The sequence below is a fragment of the Rattus rattus genome, chromosome 7 (genome assembly GCF_011064425.1).
Source record: "Rattus rattus isolate New Zealand chromosome 7, Rrattus_CSIRO_v1, whole genome shotgun sequence".
Classification (NCBI taxonomy): Eukaryota; Metazoa; Chordata; class Mammalia; order Rodentia; family Muridae; genus Rattus; species Rattus rattus.
The window spans coordinates 63,268,134-63,291,934 of NC_046160.1; the positions used below are offsets into that span (position 1 = coordinate 63,268,134).

Here is a 23,801-nt window from a genome sequence, read left to right on the forward strand (position 1 = left end):
ACAAAATCCTGGGGAACAGAGTTCAGTTCACTGGCATCTAGAATAAAATCTGGACAGAAAGGGAACAAACTTCTATAATCCTGGCCAGTCAGTCTGGCCAGTAAGTGAACTCCATCCTTAAAAGAGACCATGTCAAAAAGTAGCTTCTAACAGCTCACAGGCTTACACAGCTGCACAAAGACCCTCACACAGAGACAGACAGACAGACAGACAGACACACACACACAGTGTTAACTTTATGACATTAGGTATAAGTAATACCTGTAAATTTAGCAAAGGACATCTTTGCAAGACTGGCTCCTTCCCATGGGGTCTCCTGGGGCATATTCTTTTGAAGAGGAAGAACTCTGAGACATGGAATTGGTGCCTTTCCACTTCTTGAAGCAGGTGCCCTGGTTTATGTTTTGCCTGAAGTCTAAGAAGTGTTCAGTAGCCTACAGGAGACTGCAGTGTAGTGGTGAGTGGCAAAAAATAGCCCTTGGGTTCTGCTAGCTCTTCCTTGTTGAGCTTGGTTTCTGTCTCTGTAAAGTAGCATATTTTAGTTTATAGAAAGCCTTAAACTAATGCAAATATAGTGTGAGAAAAAGCAGAAGTCACCTTAATTTTCCACATGTATTTTTCTGTGTAGGTGTGTAGTTATCTGTGTAGATTATCTTATTCAGTCATTAGAACTGTAAGCTCTTGGGCTATTTTTGAGGAACAAGAGTTAAGTGGATATTAGAAAGTAAGGGAAATAGACCATTTGTGTCTGTTTTTATTACCTGTAAATACATTATTATTATGATATATAAGAGAAAATATTAATGAATATAGAATTTAAAGCTGCTGCATAAAGTTCGCAAGGGATACATTCATGTTATTTTGATTTATTTTTATGTCAACACAATAGGAACTAAAGAAAGATTGTTTATTATTATCCAGGATATTATAGTAAACTAATAATCTATATTATTCATTTTAAATTCAAAATCTAATATAAATATGGGTGGTATGATAAGCTTAAAGAAATATAAATCTTTTAAAGGTTGTTGAATGAAGATAAAATTTACTAGCATAACAATATCAGAGCACATACAAAGCTTTATCTCATGTATGAGTGTAATTCTATTCAATATGCTATTGCTTTTCTTTTTCTTGAATTATATTTTTATTTACCAATAAAGTGAATAATACTAGAGCTTCTATTATTGATATAGTATATGAAAAATCATTTGGAGTTATAAAATACTATATATGTATATATATGAATATATGTAGAGTATATGAAACTTAGGTGGAAAGTTCATAAACTCTTTGGTCCATAATTTGTATAACTTCAGATTGAAAAGTATATGGGCCTTTTGTAAATTCCTGTGATTTCTCCTCTACCCATCAGTCTCCGTTTTTTGGTCTTTGTCAGACTTGATTAACTTACTGCTTTCTGATCAATTGTTCCTTTACAAGTCTCCCTGCTTATTGCACCCTGTACTTACCAGAATCCATTTCTCCTTCCTGCCTGTTCCTCAACTGCTCTTCACCTCATCCATCTGTCCAAACAATCTAAGTGTCTTAGATCTGACACTCATTTCCTGAGCAGGGTCACCTATTATGAAAGAGCTATCTATCATCTATTCACAATCCCTCTATGATATTACACTCGAGAACTGGTGCTCCTTAAGTACTTCAGCCACAGATTTCCACCCTCAGAGCATCCCCACTTCATTGTGCCGTCTTATCCCAGATCAACCTGAAAACAAACAGTAAATGCTGGGGTGAGCTGTCTTACTCTCCCAGGGGCCTTCCCTACAACTAATAAAAATATTGCTATTCACATATTACTAGGACACACATCCTTTCTTTAAGGAAAAAAGGGGAGGTCTCCTGGACCACCTAGAGATGAATGAAACCCTTGAAGTTATTTAGAGTCTATTTGGGCCGTCAGATATAATGGCCTCCAAATCAGAGATGCTGGAAAGTGTAGTGAAAGCAATCATGGATCCTGACTGTGATCTGGAAATCAGGATACTACAAAGAAGATGTAACATTGGTGAAATCATAAAAAGCTTACAGCTGTCTGATAAGCAAGCAAGTAGATGACAGAAAGGGACAAGACTCTGAAAAGTCATGTCAGCAAAGAAAATATCCTTCTAAAATAACTATAAAAGTAGGAATCACATTAGAAGTTTAATATTCAAGGGGTTTTCATCATACAAGCCTAAGCACAAATCCATGAAGGCATAGAGGGGAGAGATGCTTAGCTGATGGGCCCAGAGTTTTCTAAAAAATATTTTCTTTATTTGCATATAGTACATAAATAAAACCTGTGCAGTGTGCATGATGTTACTCGTGTGTCTATTTTCTGGGCTGTTTGGTGTTGGTGTGCTCTTCCCTGGAGAAGACTGTGTCTCCCATGCTCAGCTTTTCTTAGTTGCCTGTAGTACTTTGTCTATGGTTAAGAACTCATGTTTCCCCCCCACCCCTATTAGCTTGAATCATTACTTCCAGGCTTTGAAGCCATTGTTATTGGCTTTTAAATATTACACGACTTGTCTAATATTATACCCCTTGTCTAAATTTCACTAGAAATTCTGAACTTAGTGGGAATTTAAAGATCTATATACTTATCTTCAAGATACAGAGTATGTGAACTTTGTCATTGTGTTGTGTTGATAGAAAGTAGTCTCTCTATTCTCCAAAATTATACAGTGAATCATTCACATAAATATATTGATAATCATAATCCTGTGAATCAACCCAGATGATGGCTTAAAATCTCCATTGTTCTGGATGCTTTTAAAATTGTCTGAGAGATATTTGATAGACAGACAGACAAGCATATGATACATACATACAGATACACACCTACATAGAAATATACTTACATAGAGATAGATACTTAAACTTTTTGTGGGTTGATGACTTAGGTTTTAGGTTGGAACAGCATTTCATTATCTGGATATACCGTGAGTTATCTATTCATCTGCTGAAAGATATTTTGCCTCCAAGTTTGGGCTATTGTGAGTAAAGCTCCTTTTAAACATTAATGTTAAAGTTCTTTTGAATGTCAATGTGTAAGTACCAAAGTGCATAATTGTTAGATCATGCAATCAAAGTGTGCTTCGTTTTACAAGACTGTTACACCATCTTCCACAGGGGTGGGGCCAGTTCACATTCTCACACCTGTGACCAAGAGCACTGTGGCCTCACCTCTGCATTAGAATGTGTTGTTACTGACATCCAGGTGTCTGTAGTTCTAATAGGTCTGTACCAATATCTTGCTTCATTTTAATTTCCTGGATGGTATGTGATGTAAAGATATTTTAAATAGAGTGTGTTTTTACTCTGTATACTTTGAGAGGTGCCAAACACCTTCGCTCATTTTTTATTATGTTTTATATTAAGTTTTGGAACCTCTTTGGATATATTTAGGAGTAGGTCCTTATAACATTTGATAAAATGCATCGTTTACAAATCGTTTCTCACAGTCCATCAGTTTTTTCCTCATTCTTTTGATTTGCTTGAAAGATTCCTGATGCCGGGCAGACAATGTAACATTTTATATTATCATGTTCACTGAAAAAAATCAAGAAAGGGCAGAATGGCCTGAGAGATAAGAGGGTTTTCCTACGTCTCTTCTCAGCATGCTGGCTTCCATTTGCACGTAGCTGTCTTTCCTTTGATAAGGAAAGGAGAGGACTCATTGTACTTATCATATCTCTGTAGCAACTCTGAGATCTAAAGCTCAATGGACGCATTCTAGGCTTAGTGACCTGACGGAGTAGTATCAGGGCATGTTCAAGGATATATATGAATGGCAACATGAAGTAACCTTCTTACTAAACAGATACTGATCTGGTTCCCCTCAGTCACCCCTATACCTGCTACTGAGTGAATTCTACCTAGTAGAATGCAAGGGGTTACAGCAAATTTCACATGAATATATATAAAATACTAGAGTGTTAATCATGAGATAACTCCCCAAAGCCCATGCCCTTTCTTGATGCCAAGATAAAACATGACTGGTTTCATTAATGGTTAATAAAGGTACTCCTGACTGTATACATGTATATCAGTGGATAAAGTACTGCTACAAAGTGGGGAGTATCTATATGGGAACTCATGGGCCAGCTAGCTTGACATTTACATCTACCTCTCAAAAATGCCCTCCACAACAAGATACCATTCATCAAACAAGATAGGAGTTATACTCTACCCTCCATATGTATACATCACACTTCCCATGCATACATCACACACACATACATACATCACACACATATATAGACATATCACACATCACACACGCACATATGTATATATATACACATACACACATATCACCACACATACATCATACATATACACATATATATGTATGCACATATCACACACATCACACAAACTCAGACATGCATACACATACATATAGTATTCTGATAGTCTGATACTGATTGCAGAGCAGTACTGAAAATGCCATTAGATAAAGTAAACAGTTGTTTACCCATATGCAGTGGAGAACATGATATTTTTTCTAGGACCTGGATTATGTGTTAGGCAATACAGCATAAATAGACATCGCTTTGTTGTGCTTAGTGTGTTTTCTCCTAGGGAGATGAGCAAACATCTGTTTACCACAGATAGCAATAGGCTTATTTTCTGGAGCATGTGAACCATACCACTATAAAATTTTTTTTTCAGTAGCTATTAACTATTTATGCACCGTTGAGGAAGGGTAGACCCTATGATCCCTCCTTTAAACAACCCTTGACTTCCTATAGCTTATGGAGAGATAGGTCCTTTAGCTTCTCCTTACCTTCACTGTAGAGTTCCTAGTACCAACACTGTATTAGTCTCCTGGCTGCATGAGAGGACAACTCTCATGTCATTCCTAAGGATAGCATTCCACATATTCGTATTCCACACACCATATTCAACTTCCTTCATTTCAGCAATTATCCTCTGATGTCCCTTACTGTTTTAACCAGCCAAGTGGGGCCATATAGGTATAATTGGCAACTGCCAAAATCTGAGCCTGCTCGAGATGTTTTATGGTTTCTCTGGTCTTAGTGTACCAGACTGGGCAGTATCCCGACTATTGTTGAATACCCTTCCAGGACTAGGAAGAGTTTTAAGGTCTCATTTTGTGCACTACCTAGTCTCTTTATTACCTAAATCTTGAGTTTAAATTCCCCTAACAAGCTCTGGCAATGTCTTTCCTAGAGAGCCTATTCAGGGTGAGAACATTGGTATCACATATAGTCTTTTGATTACTGAGTACAAGGAAGCACAAGTGAACGTCTGTAGCTCAGATGATTATCTGTGACAACTGGGCTAAAGATGAAGAATAGTGGGCTATGTCATTCACAACACAAAAACAAACAAGATATGAATGACTTCTTGCATGCTCCACTCAAGTCACATACCCTGAACTTCCTCCACACTTTTCCATGGAGGTATCTGCCTTGCCAGATCCTCTGCATTGACTTGCCTCTTGTACCCAAGATGATCCAATACACAAAGAAATGGTTCCCTTATCTCTTGACATTATGGGGCAGTGTCTAAAGATGGGGTGAGTAGTAATGTTATTCAGTTTCTTGGCTTCAGTTTCTACTGGTAGCCTCACTATCTAGGGACTTAAAATCTCCCTGGAAAGTTAGTACACTTCTACAGTTTTTAGCAAGTGCAAGAGAATAGGATTAAGGAATTGCAAGACACCACTACAACCACCACCACCACCCCCTGTCTGCAACTATTAATCAAAACAAAAATGCAAGTTCATTAGCAGGAGAGACCTGTGCTCTACCACAGATTGTTCTTTATTCTCCTCCTCCTCCTAAGAACTCCAATTGTCTTCTTCCCATTCAAAATAATAGCTCATACTTTTTCCTTGAACCTTTCCCAAAAGGCAAAGCAGAAACACTTGGGTTTCAGTTTTACATGCTCTCAGGTTAGAGACTCAAGAAGCTGGAGAGATGCAGATCTCGTTCTAATTGCAACTCCCTGAGTCTATTATCCTTTCGTCTATTCAGCTAGTTCTCATAGCCAATTAAATTTCCATAGCCATGATGAGATATTAGTGTTTCCACTAAAGTGGGATAAGCAGCACTCAGGAGTAGGATTCTGCAAACCTAGTCAGTTTTTCCCTCATGTTCACACAACAGTCTACAATATTTGACAAACAGGCTACCCATCCTAATACAGAGGCAATCTAGGATTTCTTTATATATTTCCTGTATATTTTCCTTTTCCCTGTACTCCTAATAGGGCTTTCCATTTCTTCTATAAATTACTGGCTGTTTATGTGAAAGCAAACCCAAGTAGGCTTGGGGCTGAAAACAAAGATACAGACAGATGCAACCAAGCGCATATCGTATATAATGAGTCTGATGAAGGAATTGTCCTAGGTGGCAACAACAATGAGTAGATTCCTGTGCTTCCAAAGAAGTATGGTCACGTGCATTGATTGACATAAAAGTAAAAAGGGGAGTCATCAAAGCAGAATATACCTGTCTTCCTGAGCTAATGTCAAAGGAGGATATTATTAGTGATGACAGCCAGTTTAAAAACTACATACAACTCTCTGATATCTTTTTGCTTATTTATACTATTCTGAGAACCTAGCAAGAAAACTGAGTAGGATTACTCCAGAGGGTCAAACTAGTTAGAAGTCAATATGACTACATCGTATCAAGCTGAGCACCTACAACATATACTTTTTAATAATATTTCTTTCATATGAAGATATATCAAAAACGAAAGGATGATGAAAAGTAGATGTGTCATGATTGGCCAAATATTAATGGTGGATACAGTCAGATGACGGATGGAGTTCTTCATAATGCTCACTCTGCTTTTCAATGTTTGACTGAGTTCATTTACAAATAAAGAAGCAGTAAGTAGTACTCATTACAGATGTGTATGTCGTCTTTCCCTGCCCCTCAATTTTCAGAGGGAAAAGCCAAAGATCTCATATTTCTGAATAAGTAATAAGGAATATGGTAGGCTGACTAAATAATAGAGGTTTGATACTCAAATAGTATACAGAATAGATACGTATATATGTATATATACATACTCATATACACAGATACACACACACACACACACACACACACACACACATCCTTCATAAGCCCAGAAATGATCAATATACTATTTTGGTGGCATGAGAGTCTCTACAGGTACAATTAAAGTTAAAGACAGATGTTTTGAATGAGATGTCTCTTCATACATTCTGGCATTTGAATACATGGTCCCCAGTTAGTGACACTTTGAAAAGAGATGTTGACGGACTCTTGAGAGTAAGCAGTCCAACGCCAATGAGAGTGGAGGAGAGGAGATATCAATGGTGGACTGAAATCAGGACAGCTCCTGAAAGGCTTCAATCCTGGGTCCACTTTATATTTTCATTTTATACTCTAAAACCCCAACGTAGGGCAGACAACCAAGCAAGATTTCATAGAAGCATGCATGGCAACGACCCATTGTGTCAGCTATTTTCCAGGTCAATCTGCTCCAAGTAGCAAGTAAAGTCATGCTTGACAAACGGGAAGTACAAGCAGCGCTTTAAGTAAGTCAGTAATAAATCAGTATATTGGCATCTAATAATTGGCCTTCTATACTTTTCCCCTTCAATGTGGCCTTGCTAGAGGAAGTATTTCATTGGTGGTGGCTGGGGGTGGGGGTGGGGGTTAAGCTTTGAGAGTTTAAAGACTCCTGCCATTTGGAGTTCTCTCTTTCTGCATGGGCTCACTTTTGGAGATGTGAGGTCTCAGCTGTTCCTGCTTCCGTACCAACTTACTACCTGACTTCCCTGATAGGATGATGTTGGACTCTTCTTATCCTTCTGAAAATATAAGCCCAAAATGAACCCTTCAATAAGCTGGTCATGGTGATTTATCACTCATACAAGAGTAACTGAAGACAGGATTTGTATCACAAAGTGGATTGGGATATTGCTGTCATGGGCCAAATCTTATTGTTTTATGGAGGAATGTGGAAGAATTTAAAAATCTGGACTAGAAAAGCGATTGAACATTGTAAGTAGATCTAATGAGCCATTCTAGTGGGAGATTAGGGAACTCCAGTGCCGAAAGTTATATGGTAAGGACCAGGCTCAAAACCTTTCGCAGTGGCATAACATTAACAACTGGACTACAGAATATTCCCATGATGTTTTGGAAAAGAGTTGGACAGTTTCTGACTTCATTCTATGAACTTGCCTTTGGCTGAATTTAAAAGTAATGTTCTAATTGCTTTGGTAGAGATTTCCTAATAGGTTAATACTAACTGTCCTTGGTGATTATTAGTAATCATTCTTATGAGGGTCTACAATACAACGGGAAGAAATACAACACTTAGAATTTGAAGACAAGAGCACCAGGAAATGTAGTGTTTGACCCAAGGCTCATGCTTAAGGAGTGAGTCCTGACCTGAGTCGGAATAAAGGTTTGGCTGCCCTCGTGGCAAGACTACACACAGCTAAGCTTCTAAAATGAGAGAAGCGAAGGCCTGAGGAGCTTTCTGTTCCTAGGAAGGAACAACAAACCAAGGCTCCACAAGTGCAACCCAGTGTGCCAGGCTCCAGCCCAAGTGAGCAGCCAATGCTGGAAGTTCCAACCATGTCTGTGTGGTGAGGGATTTACAGTCATGAAAGGTGCACTAGGAATTGTGGGATCTTTGCCCTCTGAGGCCAGGCAGGAAGTGTGGAAGATCTGAGAGGCCATAGTATGAAGCTGTAGAAGTGAAGCTTGGGTTACACTGGAGATCACAAGACGTTTGAAGTCCCAGAACCAGGAGACAGCAGTGCTGCACACCAGGAATGAAGCCAGCCCAAGAGGGAGATGTGTCCAGCCAAGCTAGAGAGGTGGGGCCACTTTACACGGAGCTTAGGATTTGGAGTTTTCCCTGCTAGATTTTGGTCCCATATAGTCTTAGCCCGTCCCTATTTCTCCCTTTTAGAATAGTAATGTATAGTTGTCATCATTGTATGTTGAACGTATGTAATTTTCTTTTCGATTATATACTGGCTTACAATTGAAAGATTACCTTGGATTTCAGAAGAGACTTTGAACTTTTAAGCAGTGTTGAGAGTAAAGACTATGAACTTTTGCAGTGTGCTCCATCCTGACTTCCCCGATATGATATGGACCTGAGACTGTGGAGACCAAAGAGTAGAATGTGGCGGTTTGAATGAGATCTGGCCCCATAAGCTCAGGCATTTGAATACTCGATGGCAGTTAGTAACACTCCTGAGAGGTTTAAGAGGTGTAGCCTTGCTGGAGGAAGTACGTCACCTGTGGTGGCTTTAAGAGTCTAAGGACACTTGCCATTTCAATTTTCTCTCTCTGCTGCCTGTTTGTGGTTTGAGATGTGAGCTCTCAGATGCTGCCCTGGGCACCTTGTCTGCTTGGTGTCATGTTTCCCAGCTGTGATGGTGATGGGCTCTTACGTCACTGAAACTGTAAATCTAAATCAAACCCTTCTTGCTATAAGTTATGTGATCATGATGTCTTATCACAGCAGTAGAAAAGTAACTAATGTAGAGAGAATAAAATAGGATGGTTAACCTGTGTTAGTCAGGTTAGTTTATGATGTTAGCCTAAGCCAACACATAAGTCCTTCAAAGTAAAGGGCCCTCTGTAGCTGAAAGCAGAGGAGGAAGCAAAACACTGATGTGGATTTTAGAATGTGAAAACTCAACATACAATGAGTAGGGGAAGACCAGTGCTGAAGAAGTTGAGCAGCTCAGGGAGCTCAGGGCCTCCTGGCCTACAGCCAATAGGGAATGTGTACTGTCACTTGTCTGGCACTTAGTCAACCACCAGAATAAACTAGGAGGGAGGTTGTCCCTCAGAGCCCCCATGTAGAAGAATGGTATCCTAACAACTCACAGAATTGTGAGCTAACAGTTTGTGGTGCTTTTAATATTGCCGCCAGCAAGGAGAGCGGTGGGGAGACGGCAAAGGTGAAGGCTGAGGAACACATCTTGGCAGGAACATTTCTGATATTTGACCCTGTATTTCCCCTCTCGTCTAGACGATGTGTACTAGTTCCATGTCTTTTTTTCATGAGTAGTGAGTCTAAAAACCACCAGAAAAGCGATCAGAAAGAGACCAGGAAGACAGCAGCAGCTGGAAGGCCAAAGATATCTTCTATGAGACCCCCCATCATAGACATTCTTTCTTACATGATTCATAATTTCATTATCTTTCTGATGATGGCAGGAGGGGGCAGGCTACTTGTACAGTAACAAATGTGGTACCTGTTTTCTTTATAAACTAGAACCCCTTTCCTTTTGTTGGATTTCTGGTTTAACTTGGAACAGGCAAGAAAGAATACAAGTCCAGCTTCCCGGCCAGGAGCAACACTTCTAGAACAGGTTCTTTGGAAGCAGTCCCCATAAATTTGGATTTCTGACACTGTACAAAGAAATAGAGAATAATGTCCTCTTTAATTCACTGAACATTGATGATGCAAAGGAGATTCTCTTTGACCTGACAAGAGTTTGCATCAGTGGCATTTGTTATTACCCTGACAGAACCAGTACACATCGTCTAGACCAGAGGGAAACCATGGGTTTGTTCCTAAGAAAGATGATGAGATTCTTCAAACACATGTCAAAACTGCCATATTTTGAGGGCTGATCCCTAGAAAGTAAATGATACTGGCTTCGTCATATTCTTGTTATTAGGAATATCATTTGGAACACATCTTGGCAGTACCATTTCTGGTATTTGACTCTATATAATTTTGTATATATTTAAAATTTTGTAATTTAAAAAGCATTAGTTAGTATTTCAACATGTGAAACCAGAGGTTGCTTACCAACAATTCAGTGAACTTACAATGAAAATCCATACACTGTATGTATCTACAGATAAGTCATCACTGTATATCATTTGATGGCAGTATATAATCACTGATATTTTAGATATATTAACATATCTAAAATAAAATCATTTAGATCATAAAGAATATTATTCAAATAATAATAAATCAGATAATAAAATTCATCTTTCAATAACATTTAATAAACTTACACTGACCATCTAATATGTCCCAGACCATAGGAAGAGAATTCATTTGATTAAGTATGAACACTAAGGAGATTGCTGTCTTATTAGTGGAGAAATGAAGTCAATAACAATGTAATATAAATATTATGAAAGAAGATTGTACCAAATATTCTGAAAATGGAAAGGAATCCAACTTAAAAACACGAGTCGATGAAAGCTTTTCAACAACTTGGTTTGTACCAATCCAATTGTCTCATTCAGACTGAGGGAATATTATGTATGTGAGCAGGAGAAAGGAAATGTCAGTGTGTAAACAGAGAAGGATAGTATCTGGAAGAAGAGCAGATGCTTGAAGAGAGTGTTTGAGCTGGAGGATGAAAACGAACAGGAGTTGATGGGTCTTCTATGCTTTGCTGGATGGAAGCATGTATTCCCAGAGCTAGTGACGAACACTTTATAAACCAGAATCACCTTGGGAAAATTATACTACCACTCTTTTAATAATTATCTTGAAAGAGAACAATCCCAAATCAAGGGGCGGGGGCGGGGGAGGGAAGCTATTGTTTAAGGAAATATGTCAGAGTAAAACCTAGGTATACTGATGAGGACAAAGGCAAGGGGATCCGACTGAGAGGAGTGGGCCTTCCCTTGTAATGTACAGAATGTGATTCAGAGAGAGAAACAAGTCTGTTTTTAGAGTGACCCTAAGCTATTGGGCCTCGGGAATTCATTGGATACCAAAAGAAGAAGATGGTTCATTGCTGGAAGTTTTTAATTAAATATACATTCCAAAAGACAGATGGTTATAAGTTTCTGAAAATCAAGAGAGCTGTAGTGGATATCATTTTTAACCAGCATTTTATATTTCCCCCCCACAAAATGACATTTCCATATCTACCAAGGCATTATGAGCCATTTCCCTTTCATACAGCATTAGGTGACTATGACTTCTAGGACCACTAAATAGAGCAGAAATTGTAAGAGACTTTAATTAGAAAATGGATGGAATGCTGTGATTTTCTCAACACTGAGAAACATAGTCAGTCCCCTTCCTTCAACAATGACACCTTGTGCTCCTGATCTCTTCCATGCACTGGGTTGTCCCTCCTTCGGTTAATCGTGCTGATTTGAATTCATTGTGTTTTAGTTTTTCCTATTGCAGTATGAGCTGAATCATATAGCTTTCTGACGAAATGGTCAGAAGCCCTCACATGCTTTGCCCATAACATGTTGAATGCTATGCTGAATCTAATTCCTTTTATTCTCTTATTTCTCCCATCTTATATATTTGAATAGAATAGCGTAGAAGAAAGAAGGTGAAAATATGGCAGTGATAGCTTGTCACAACTTAATATCAGCCATAAATACTCTAGTTATAAAAGATAGCAGCTCTGTATCATTAAAGAAGTGCTGATGGAGAACTATGAAGGCAAATGTATGCAAAACACAGCACACACATGGAAACCGAGGGTGAAGCTTAGTAACTTCCCTTCCTAATGAGATTCCTCGATTCTAGGAATGAGTATCCTTTCACATCCTTCTAGGAGCCCTAGGTCAAAGAGATTCTTGTCATGATCTTGGAATGGTATTTCCTCCCAACTTTTGAAAGCCCTTACATTCACTCCGTAGAGATGTCATAGTCTGCAATGTGTGAAAGTGCACCATTTTTCCTGTGCTTGACCAAATGTTTTATTTCCTGGAAACTCAATTACTGAAACCCAGCAAACAGATGGTCAGAGTCCTGCAGAATGTTGCTCTGCTGTGAAATGCATGCTCTGAATGCCTGCTGTAAACGTCAGAAGTTAGCAAGGATTCTTCTTGTAGGCTACTGTACTCTGCCTTTACAATGTTCAGTCTTCAAAGTCAGTTACCTGGGATATCAGGAAGAAGACTTTCCAGATCTATGTTTGTATTAAAAACATAGATCAAGTCATTGATTAAGTCACATGGACTTGGTTGGTATGTATCTAGGTATTAATTAATTCCATGTGTTCCATAATTAATAATTACATTTGTGGCATTGATTACATGGGAGATAGATAAAAGATCAATTTTTCCCTATTTATAGTTTTTAAATATTCTATTCTCCAGGCTAAATAAATATTTCAAAAATATAATGTAGGTGCTTGGGTAAACAAAATAGCTCTGCTCCCTTATATACATATTTTTCTTATCATACATAAAAGATTTGATCATTTAGCTCAGTGGGATCATAATAAAACCAATCCATGAGGAAGTATGACTTTGTCTCAACAATACATTATAAATTATCTATAAAAGATGACTGGTTATGGTAACTCACACCTATAACCCCAGCACTAAGGAGATTGTGGCAAGAGGATTATGATTGAAAAGCCAGCCAGCGTTACAGTCAGTTCTAAGCCAGACTAGGACATGGTGTAAGACCCTTTCTCAATTGTTTAGATGAAAGTCTTGACTGTGGAAAGAGTTTTTAGCTCTCACCTAATGCATTCTTTAAGAAACCTGTAAAGCAGTAGGCTGTGATAAAATGAAAGCCAAGGGCAGTGGAAACATGGGTTTACATTTCTAAAATGTTTTCTCCAGTTTGGGATGTATGGCCTTTACTTGGATACTGTCTTAAATATGCTGATTCTTTAAAAATCTATATATTTATCTATATATACATAATGTCCTGTGTGGAAAAATAGCAAAAAACATCACGTAGTTTGTTTTATAAAAATACTTAATAGTAGCCATTTGTAGAGTCCTGAGTTTGCAATGAACATGCCACAAAACAGATGACAAAACAAAACAAAAACAACTCTAGTAATCTGTTCCATATTTTTTGACAATGTGGGAATCTTTCCAGTCTATGTTACATATCCTAAGCCCCACCCCATGTATGGGTCTGTTAAAGCTATGGTTTGGAGTAGGGAAAGGGAGAGCAGCATCTATCAATGGAGGGTCATTTACACCACCAAGAACTTGTATAGTCTAAGAATCATAGGCAGGGATACTCACAGATTGACACATTCAGATCACTTAGGCAGCAGAGTGCGTTTCTGTTTGTCTTTCCTTTGTTTTTCATTGAACCTGTTCCTCACTCAGACACAGGCTTTGGGGATTTAAGGAACCCAGGTTTCCCAAAACACTGCAGATACGCGTAGTTAGATGAAACAGAGAAGGAAATTACATGCTCAGATAAGTTGGTGCGCTTGACAACTTCCTTGTGGAAAACCAGAACTTCAGCACATCTTGTGGATTCTTCTGTGTCTATTTTCCCCCTGTGGGGAGTGGGGTTGTTCATTTTGTTCATGACGTGTTATGCTGATGTTGTTATTGTTTCTCACTGAAATACAGGTAAAAGCCATTGCTTTGTGCTGTTAGTATTCTGTTGTTTTGTACAAAAAAAAATGCATAAGGGTTTTTGTTAAGCCAGAACAGCACTGAAATTTGAGCATTAAATAGGAAATAATATAATACTGAGGAATTGTATGTGACAGCCATCCATGGCTAACCATTCCTCTGTTGTGCCAGCATATATCATATGGTTAAGCTATGAAGGGCCCTTGCAGAGTGTGTTGTCATGACCAACCAAGAACTCAGTGATAAGAGTTCATCTGTTCACAGTGATCCTTGCTTTGGTACCTTTTGCTTCCTACAACAGCCTGTGGGGCTGAGCAGGCTGAGATTCTGCCTGAAGTGCTCCTTCAGTCAGTCATGTGTACTCCATGTATGAGTTTTCTCTCTTCTGCATTAAATATAAATTATATAGATGTGCCTACTATGCTTTTTTAAGACAATATGCTTAATATTGGAGATGATCCTAAGAAATTATACATATCTCAATATGGCATTCTAATTAAAACCTAATTAGCAATTCCCTATGCTAGAACTTAGTTTTATTTCAGTAGAGAAATAACTTCACTATGCATAGAAAATAAAGATACGTTTTTTGGAAACATTAGAATTTCAAAAATATAAGGCGGCACATGTGGAATTTGAAGGTGCTAAGAATCTTAAGTGTTGGTTTCTCCAAGCTTTAAGCTTCAACAGTTTCATGTAATCAGTGAGCTTGCCAAACAGTATCAAAAAACTCATTTTCTTCAAGTGCTTTATTTATCTTTAATAGAACCTTCATCACCCTGGTGTTGTAAATTTGGAGTGTATGTTTGAGACGCCTGAAAGAGTGTTTGTTGTTATGGAAAAACTCCATGGAGACATGCTGGAGATGATCCTGTCAAGTGAAAAGGGCAGGTTGCCAGAACACATAACGAAGTTTTTAATTACTCAGGTAAGAAATCAATTAGAGACAGAAAAAAATAGTATTCAATATCAGATGTTATCACTGTTTAACTACAGCTCTCTAGCCTTGTTGGTTGGTCTCTGTTTCTGATCTAAACTACAGTAGAAAATATTGCAAGGTGCAGTATGTCTTCTTATTAATATTTTGTCATTCAGAGTCCAGCATACAAAATGAGTAATATTTAAGCTGACCTCACCATTAAAGCTAGGCTTGAAATTTTAATAATTCCATGGCTTAGACCTAGTCCAATGCAGACATTTAAGGCAGTGTTTCTGCACGTTGTGGTGAATCTTTGTCTACACCTGTGTTTGTTGCTGTATAATACCACGGAACAGTATGCTGCTTCTTCCATGGATGTTTTTCCCTAGCAACCTGCTATGTTAACTGTAAAGTAGTTGAGTGTCTTGAACATTAAGCAGCCATGACTGGTCATCGTGAGGTTTCTTGGTGTTTCGAGTTTATGCTACGTTTCATTTCAGTCATATCTTGAAATTAGCTATATATCCTGAAATGAATTAGCAATATCATAAAATGAAGTTATTTTGGATGATTCTGTTCTTTATAGATACTAGTGGCTTTGCGACATCTTCATTTTAAAAACATCGTTCACTGTGACCTCAAGCCAGAAAATGTGTTGCTGGCATCAGCAGACCCTTTCCCTCAGGCAAGTACAAAGCTGCCTTCAGGCAGAAAACCAGCTTGACAGTTGGCTCCATGCCACCTCCCTGTACCCCACTCCCCCGGCATGCACACACACACACATGCACACACACACCTTAAACCTGGAATCGTGTGAAGTCTGTCCCGAGCATTTCCCTTCCCTACTTGCCTTCTGTTCCTGGACCACACTGTGTCACTCAGGTCTCATGAAGCTGCTCTACATATACTCACCTGCTCTCTCGACCTGCTGTTGGGCCACATTGGCAAAGTGGACCCTGCCCTGTGTTGAAAGTATGACCTTGACACCAAGGATGCCGTAGGATCCCAGGGATGCTGACTGCTCTCTGAGGCTGGGGACAAGGGCAAGCTTCCCTTTCCTACACACAGGGGCAGGGGAAAACTGGACCTTTGTTAGGGATGCTGAGTCTACAGTACTTGGCAGGGTGGGTGGCTGGCTTTGCTGTGCTAACACATTCAGGTCCTGCCTGCTGGCCCATAGGAGCTAAGTTTGATAGTCACCATGGGTCCCCTGAGTCATGTGTCTACCTAGCCCTCATTCGTCACTAAAATTGCCAGTTTGCATGTTTTCCTACCTACTGACCAATTCTCAAAACTGGCCATACTTTATTTCCATATTTTAATATTTGGGATAGGAAAAACGGGCTTTACAAAACACTTTCCCGAATGAAAAGCCAGTTTTATCTTGTGACATAAATTACTTTCTTCAAAATTACAAGGTAGAAAGTAGCATTTCTTCTACCAGGAGCAACTCATGTCTGTATAATATATTGGTACCTTTGGCAGAGTTGATCTAAGTAAATCCAAACCCACCATTTCAGCAAATTCTTACTGTCAACAGGTGAAACTTTGTGATTTTGGTTTTGCCCGGATCATTGGCGAGAAGTCTTTCCGGAGGTCAGTGGTGGGTACCCCAGCCTACCTGGCACCTGAGGTTCTGAGGAACAAGGGCTATAACCGCTCGCTAGACATGTGGTCTGTTGGGGTCATCATCTATGTGAGCCTGAGTGGCACCTTCCCTTTTAATGAAGATGAAGATATCCACGATCAGATCCAGAACGCAGCCTTCATGTATCCACCCAACCCCTGGAAGGAGATTTCTCATGAAGGTAATTCCTTCCCCCAATGCCATTGACTTCAATCTTCAGTGTTGAGCTTTCAATTGAATTTTAATTATTAACATGGGAAAAATGCTCATTGCACTCACTGTAATAGAAGCAAAAATTGTTTAAAAGTGGGTTGAGAAGTAACAAAAATCAAAATCTAAAATGTCTTTTGACGAAATGTGTGTTTACTAGTAAAGAAATGGGAAGTTTATGCTAAAAAGAAAGTGAAACAGCCAAGAAGAATTGTTCCCATTGGGCATGTTGTCATGGATGTGACAGCAGTGAGCCTTTACGGGGGTTTTAAATTAGGCTTTTTTTGAAGTCTAACCAACACAAGTTATGACATTGACATTTTTATTATCATACTGTATCCATTAATATTCTAAGCACTTTTCTCCTGTCTTACTTCGTGTGGCAGTGGAGAATGAATATTTTATTTTGCCACTTCCTAGAAATGTTAGGGCTTTGCTTTTGTTCAGTATGAGAACATATGTATATGTGATGATTCCTTTAGAATCGGGTGCCTTGGCAATCTTACAGTATTTAAACTTATATTCTTGTTAATCCATACTTGGCTCCTCTTAATGGAATAGTCATTCTGTAAATGGCAAGGGCTGATGGGCCATAGGATATAATTAGTTCAGTGTTTTAAAAGTAGTTCTTCAGTTAATGGAGTTTGGCATTCATTTAATTCTCATTAAAGTCCCATAGAAATAAGTGCTATTTGTAGATATGTATCATGAAAACTAAGGCTAGTAAGTTATACCAGACACCCAAATCACCAGGCTAGTCAGTAACAGGGCAGAACTCACAGGCAGCCTAAGCATGATTGGTTGGCCACTAACCCTGTATTCTTGGTAGTTTCTTCGTGATATGTCATTCAAAGTTTACAGTCAGCACTCAGATTTCACTGCTTATGTAAGATGACAATTCATAGATAGCCTCACACTGATACCTAGCAGTTAATGAATGCATTAGTACAAACATGGGAAGAGTGTAGGTTAACTGCCAAAGTAGATGAGCCCCTTTGATACGGATGGTGTAAAATAGCAAGGGCTATCTCCATTATTAGAGCTTTAGTGCTTGTTACCATTAGCAACAACCTTTAACATCCTCTTAATTTCTTGTAAATTATAGTTAAATGGATGTATCTTAAAGTAATCTGGACTACCTATAAAAGAACAATTGTGTATGGCTACGGAATTAAGAAATTAGAAAAAGACAAAGCGAAGGTGTAATAGTCTTTCTTTTCCAGTGACCATGTCTCTTGTTAGGAAAGATTGCCAGTTAGACAAGGTTAGCCCCCATGCTTCATATCTTGGAAGCACCAAAATGCCTTTATGCTATTGCCAGATGTAAATGAAAACACTCCCTCCTTAACACCAGTCAGACACATCTCTGTTCCTGTCAATTGGAGCAGAAGATAAAGACATAGGTATTAATGGCTTTAAAACACAGAAATTAGAAAACCCCAGCTTACACCCACAATACTGTCCAGAATAGTATGTAAATGTGTTTCTAAAACAAAATTAGTAATGAGTTATGCATTTGGAAAGATGGTCATTTATTTTCTTGAATTTTCAGCTAAATTTAAAATCACAGTTTCCAAATTTAGAGAATGAAGATTCACTTTGGTTTAGCTAGTCAGAACTGCATTTTCAAAAGAGATAAAGAACTACTCCTCACTAAGAATGAAAAGGATGATCTGTGACTTTTTAGTAAAGGGAATTACGTAGAATATTTCAAAAGCCATTTGTATTTGACCAAGAAATACACATTTTATTTGAATGGCAAAGCTCAGAAGATTTCCCATCACTCACACCAGATGATAGTGACACAAGCCCAGGTAGAAAATGAAACTCTCGGTCTCCAAAGTGACTGAGCATCAACTCAGGAATACACTGACTCCTGGCCCCATATCCCCATGCCTACTTCTGGAATGTCCTTGATGGAGGAGTCCAGGAGCTGTACTAATTGCTTACTGAGATCTGGATGGCAAACGAGTTATTTCTGTGCCTGTGAATGAACTTATGGTTGAGGAAAGAAATTAAAAACCTAAATTGTGTCACAATATCAGCTGAAGTGGCCCAAAGTTCACTCTTTCCCACTGTCTCACTGAGAGTAAACAGTTCCCTGATTGGGAGCTTCAGTGAGACTAGTAGTGGTTAATGTAAAGCATATTGAAGCCAACAAACAGACAAGAAAACTAGAACCTGGTATGGTGAACACCACTATGGTAGACCACCGAGAAGCCTCATGATACTTCAGACCACATCACAGTCCAAGAAATGAGAAGCCAGACAGTCATGGTTGCAACGGCAAGAGAGAGATCAGTAATTTAGTGTCTGAGATATAGTTCAGATTGATACTCTCAGCATTTGCCTTCTTTGTTCATGACATCATCTATTAAATGGGGCTAAGATTCCTGTCTACATAAGATAATGTGCTGCTCATTTCGTATTGATACATGCTGTCTCAAAGCTGCTTTATTTTATGGTCACTTTCTTCTCAGGCTGTCTTTCTGTGGTGCAAAATCTGCCCCTGCTTTGTTCAAGATTATCTGCTCCTGACTGCTATACCTAGTCTCAAATGGAAGTCTGCATATTATGGAGACAGTCTTTGAATGGGATACCAATTATCTCTGCTCCTGTCCCATCATACCCTTAGAGCAATCACCCATTCAAACCTCAGAGTGGCTAAAGTTGACTAAGAAAGAGAAAAGAAGCAACTACAGGAAAAAAGAAAAGAAAAGAGTACCTAAGCTAAAACCAAACACAAAGGCATTAACAGATGGGAAAACAGGATTTGGGTGGTGGTGGGGGGACGGATCATATAATTTTTGGAAAATGGGGAAATAGTCCAGCACATGTTAACAAACTGAAGTGAAGAAGTAAGACTAGCTCACACTTAAATAGAATCTGCCATAGAGCCACTCACTGAACACACTTACCATGCATGAATCATCATCAGCCCCTAACCATGAGGTAGATACTCTTATTTGAAGATGCACAGGTGCAAGAATAGACCTATGTAACCCGTGTGATTATTGGCAGTTTCAAATCCCAACTGCTCCCTTGGCTAGTTGTTCCTATCCACAACACTTGTAACCTCTTGATGTTTGTTCCCTTAAGAGTTTAACTATTCTATGGTATTTACTTTTACTATGTTTTCACTATTTTACCAGAAAAACAACACAGTATTTAAATCTCTAAGTATATGGGGAAATTGTATTATGGTTTAATGAAGAACTGATTCGACAGACAGTGCTATGTGTATAATTGTGGTCACTTCAATCAAGTTACTTATTTCTAATTCTTAGTTTTCTAACTAAAACATGGTGATATAGATTGCTGCCTGGGATAGTGTACATATTAGATGAGGTTGTGCTAGAAATGCAGTGATTGACAGAACTATACTAGTTTAAATACCTTCATTATATTTTATATTCAAGCCTCTTTCCAAATTACTTATCTCATATCTACCCATTTATCGTCAGATCATGAATCTATCTCGTGTGTGTGTGTGTGTGTGTGTGTGTTAAATGTATTCATTCAGCCATAGCTAAAGTGAAATAAAAACATGAAGTTAAATGTTACTGAGGCTGGATGTCTCTTTATTCACTGATGTCTCAGTGAATAAACATTGCCATGCAATGGTGAGATCTACATTTCTACTTGGTGGCCCATTAGTATTTCCATAACTCTGAAGGCAGAAATAAGATTGGCCAAGCAAAATGGCCAGCTAGACTAGCGATATCAGTGAGTTCTTGGCCCAACTGAGAGACCTTGAATCAATGAATAAGGTCGTGAGAAACCATGGAAGATTCTTGACCTCAACCTTGGACCTCCAAATGGATGCTCGCATGTGTGTAGTCACATATATGAACATACTTGCATACATGCACACCACACACAAAGATACATAGAAAGTTATATGGCTTATAAGAATGTAACCAAATATATATTATCATGTACAAAGGAAGCTCCACATAATGAATCATGATATTAAAGCACTATACAGGGGAGAAAGTCTCCCAACAGGAAGGGAGTTTATGACATTAGCTCATTCTACAGCTATCTGTGGTGCTGTGTTTCATTTCATCACTTCTCCTGGCTGAGTTGTCCTTATCATTACCCAGAGTATCCATCACTACAATGGCAATTAGACATGGGCTCCCTACCACCTCCAGCTTCAGGTTATGGTAAGGGCTAAGCATATTCACCCTATTACCTTAAGTCCTCTCTTGAAGTGACCAGGGCCCTTGAACTATCTTTAAATGATCTCTTGCTGCGTTTCCTTCATCGTATGAAAAGGAGAATCACTGTCACTTAAATAACTTCTAAATATCCATGCAAAGCAATTGTGTGCCCCTCCTTCCATTACATTTTAAAAATTGTATGCCCCTCCTTCCATTACATTTTTAAAAGTTCATAACAGAACAGACAGCGAATTCTCTGTTTGTCACATCTGATATATCATCAGAATGATCCCTGATATTACTATGATAATCTGAATACTACAAGTGAGACTCAGCCTATAACTCAAGAAACGGTGCTGTGGTGGCTAAATTTGAAAAAAAGAAAAGAAAAGAAAACTAGAAAAATTGGCAAATAGTAAAAGCAGAAAAGTTTGTAAGACACAAAAGTATTGCCAAGCCTTTCACGATCTAGCTCTAGGTGGTCTGTAGACTTCCAAATAGTGGGAGGAGCTACGTTAAAATGAGGATGAGTCTCCTTCTCTCTGTTCATTGTCCTCTGGCTGGAATGAAAGAAGCTTATAAATCAAATGTTCAAATCTTCATCTCACCAACGGGGACCCAGAAAATTAATGAGGTACTCTATAAGGTCATAGCGCAGGACCCAGACACATGCAGATGAGATAACAAAGCCCAGTATATTATGCAAAAGCAAAACAATAGGGAATTGTTTCTTAGTAATAACCAGAGAAAGAATTCCAAGAAAAGAATAAAATAAGCAAATGTTTCATGGTTCCCTTTAACAACAAGGGTGCTGCTGTGGAGTTAACATCCGCTGGAACACTGCCAGGTAGTGATCTTCTGAAATCCACTGAACAAGAGTTACCAATCCCCTCTGTTGTTCCTAGGATCCTTTCAAAGCCACGTAATTTCTCTCAAGTGTTTACCATGCCACAAAATACCATACTTGCAAAGAGTATGAATCAAAAAGAAAACCTGGGATAGGTTTTCAAGCAGAAAGAAACATAAAATCTAGGGCAACACAAAATGATGTGCAGGGGAATGAAGCTAACCCACATGACTTGAGTTTAATCAGTTCAAGAAATGTGAATAAAAAGAATCAGCATCACTATAATGCTTAAGTTAACCTTGGCATGAGCATCATTGTAGAGAGGATGGGTTGTAGGCAGTAGACTACTTGAATAGTGGGTTATTACCTAGAGTTTCTCAAGTAACAGCAAATGTATATAAATTATTCACATATTGCTATTTGCTGATGTCTATAGATAACCTTTAAACTAAGGATGTCTTAATTATAATTATGCAAAAGAATGTGAAGAGTGGAACTTTTGTGTCATGGAGAATAGACCATAAGAGGTGGATGAGGCCCAACCTGAGACACCTATAAGATACTGCCTCAGTACATATGTGTAGTGGTATACATGTGTGTGTCATTTAATATACAGTTTAACCAAAGATAAAGAATTTAAAATAGGACCCCTGAAACTGCTTAGGGGTAAAGATACCACTCATCCTAACAAACAATTCAATCTCCAGGACATAGATGGCAAAGACTTGTCCTCAAACTTTCATATATACTTTGTGACACCTCCACACACTCCCCCCCACACACACATGCACATGCACATGTACATACACACACATGTGCACATCCATTCACACACAATAAATGTCTTAAAAAGAGAATTCAAAATTAATTTTATATAATGTCATTATACTTGTATATATTAGAATTTACCTGTCATAATTTGTGCCTGGATTTTTCTAAGTGACAAAGGTGTCCAGTGCAAGTAATTTAATAAGTAAATTAATTGGGAGGAAGACAATGTCAAAGAGCTGAAATGATATGAGTCTTTTCTTGTGGTTGCATTTCTTGAGGCAAGGTTGTGCTATGTGGCTCTTTCATTGTGCATCCTGTCACAAGCTATCAGCAGTCCTTCTGCATTAGCCTCCTGAGTTCTGCAGTTATTGGCACCTGCCACCAGACCAGCTGATTCACCTTTAATGGAGCAAACCACATTTACAAAATAAATTGTTCGAAATATTTGTGGTAGAGAATTATATTCACTTGACTTTTTAAACATGCAAACTCTAGAAGCATGCAAAAATGACCTTAATTCACCAGTTATAATTGTCATCTCGGATGCTTACTGCTAAATAAGCTCACCCTTTCTAGTTCTTTCTGAACCCTGGCAGGCTGGTTCAACTCAGCTGTTCTGGCTCAAAACTCCTGTTCAAAATGACTGATTCAAACTGGCTTCTTTTGGCTTCTAACTGAATTGCTGTTCTTGGCCTCAAACTAACTCTGGCAGTTTGTTCTAAATTTCTTGCACCTTCTTATTCTTTGGCTTCAACTGCCTCTGCTGACCTGCACTGCAGGAACTGCACAAACTGAACAGAACTCACAAAAGAGCTCAACTGAGCTCAACTGAGCTCAACTGAGCTCCACTGAACTGCGCTCCCCTTCGGTCTCACTGTGCTGTTCTTTAGCAGCCTCTCTTTCCTGTTCTCCTGAGAGTGGGGCACATCCTACCTCT

General features: G+C 38.7%; 1 protein-coding gene across 1 annotated transcript in view; it reads left to right on the forward strand.

Moving 5' to 3' along the window:
• Positions 1–23,801, forward strand: part of Prkd1 (protein kinase D1) — a 297,821-nt gene that overhangs the window by 257,861 nt on the left and 16,159 nt on the right. The window contains exons 15-17 of the mRNA XM_032907704.1: positions 15,091–15,252; positions 15,830–15,928; positions 16,784–17,051. Coding sequence (XP_032763595.1) covers positions 15,091–15,252; positions 15,830–15,928; positions 16,784–17,051 — 529 coding nt within the window. The remainder of the gene's footprint in view (positions 1–15,090; positions 15,253–15,829; positions 15,929–16,783; positions 17,052–23,801) is intronic.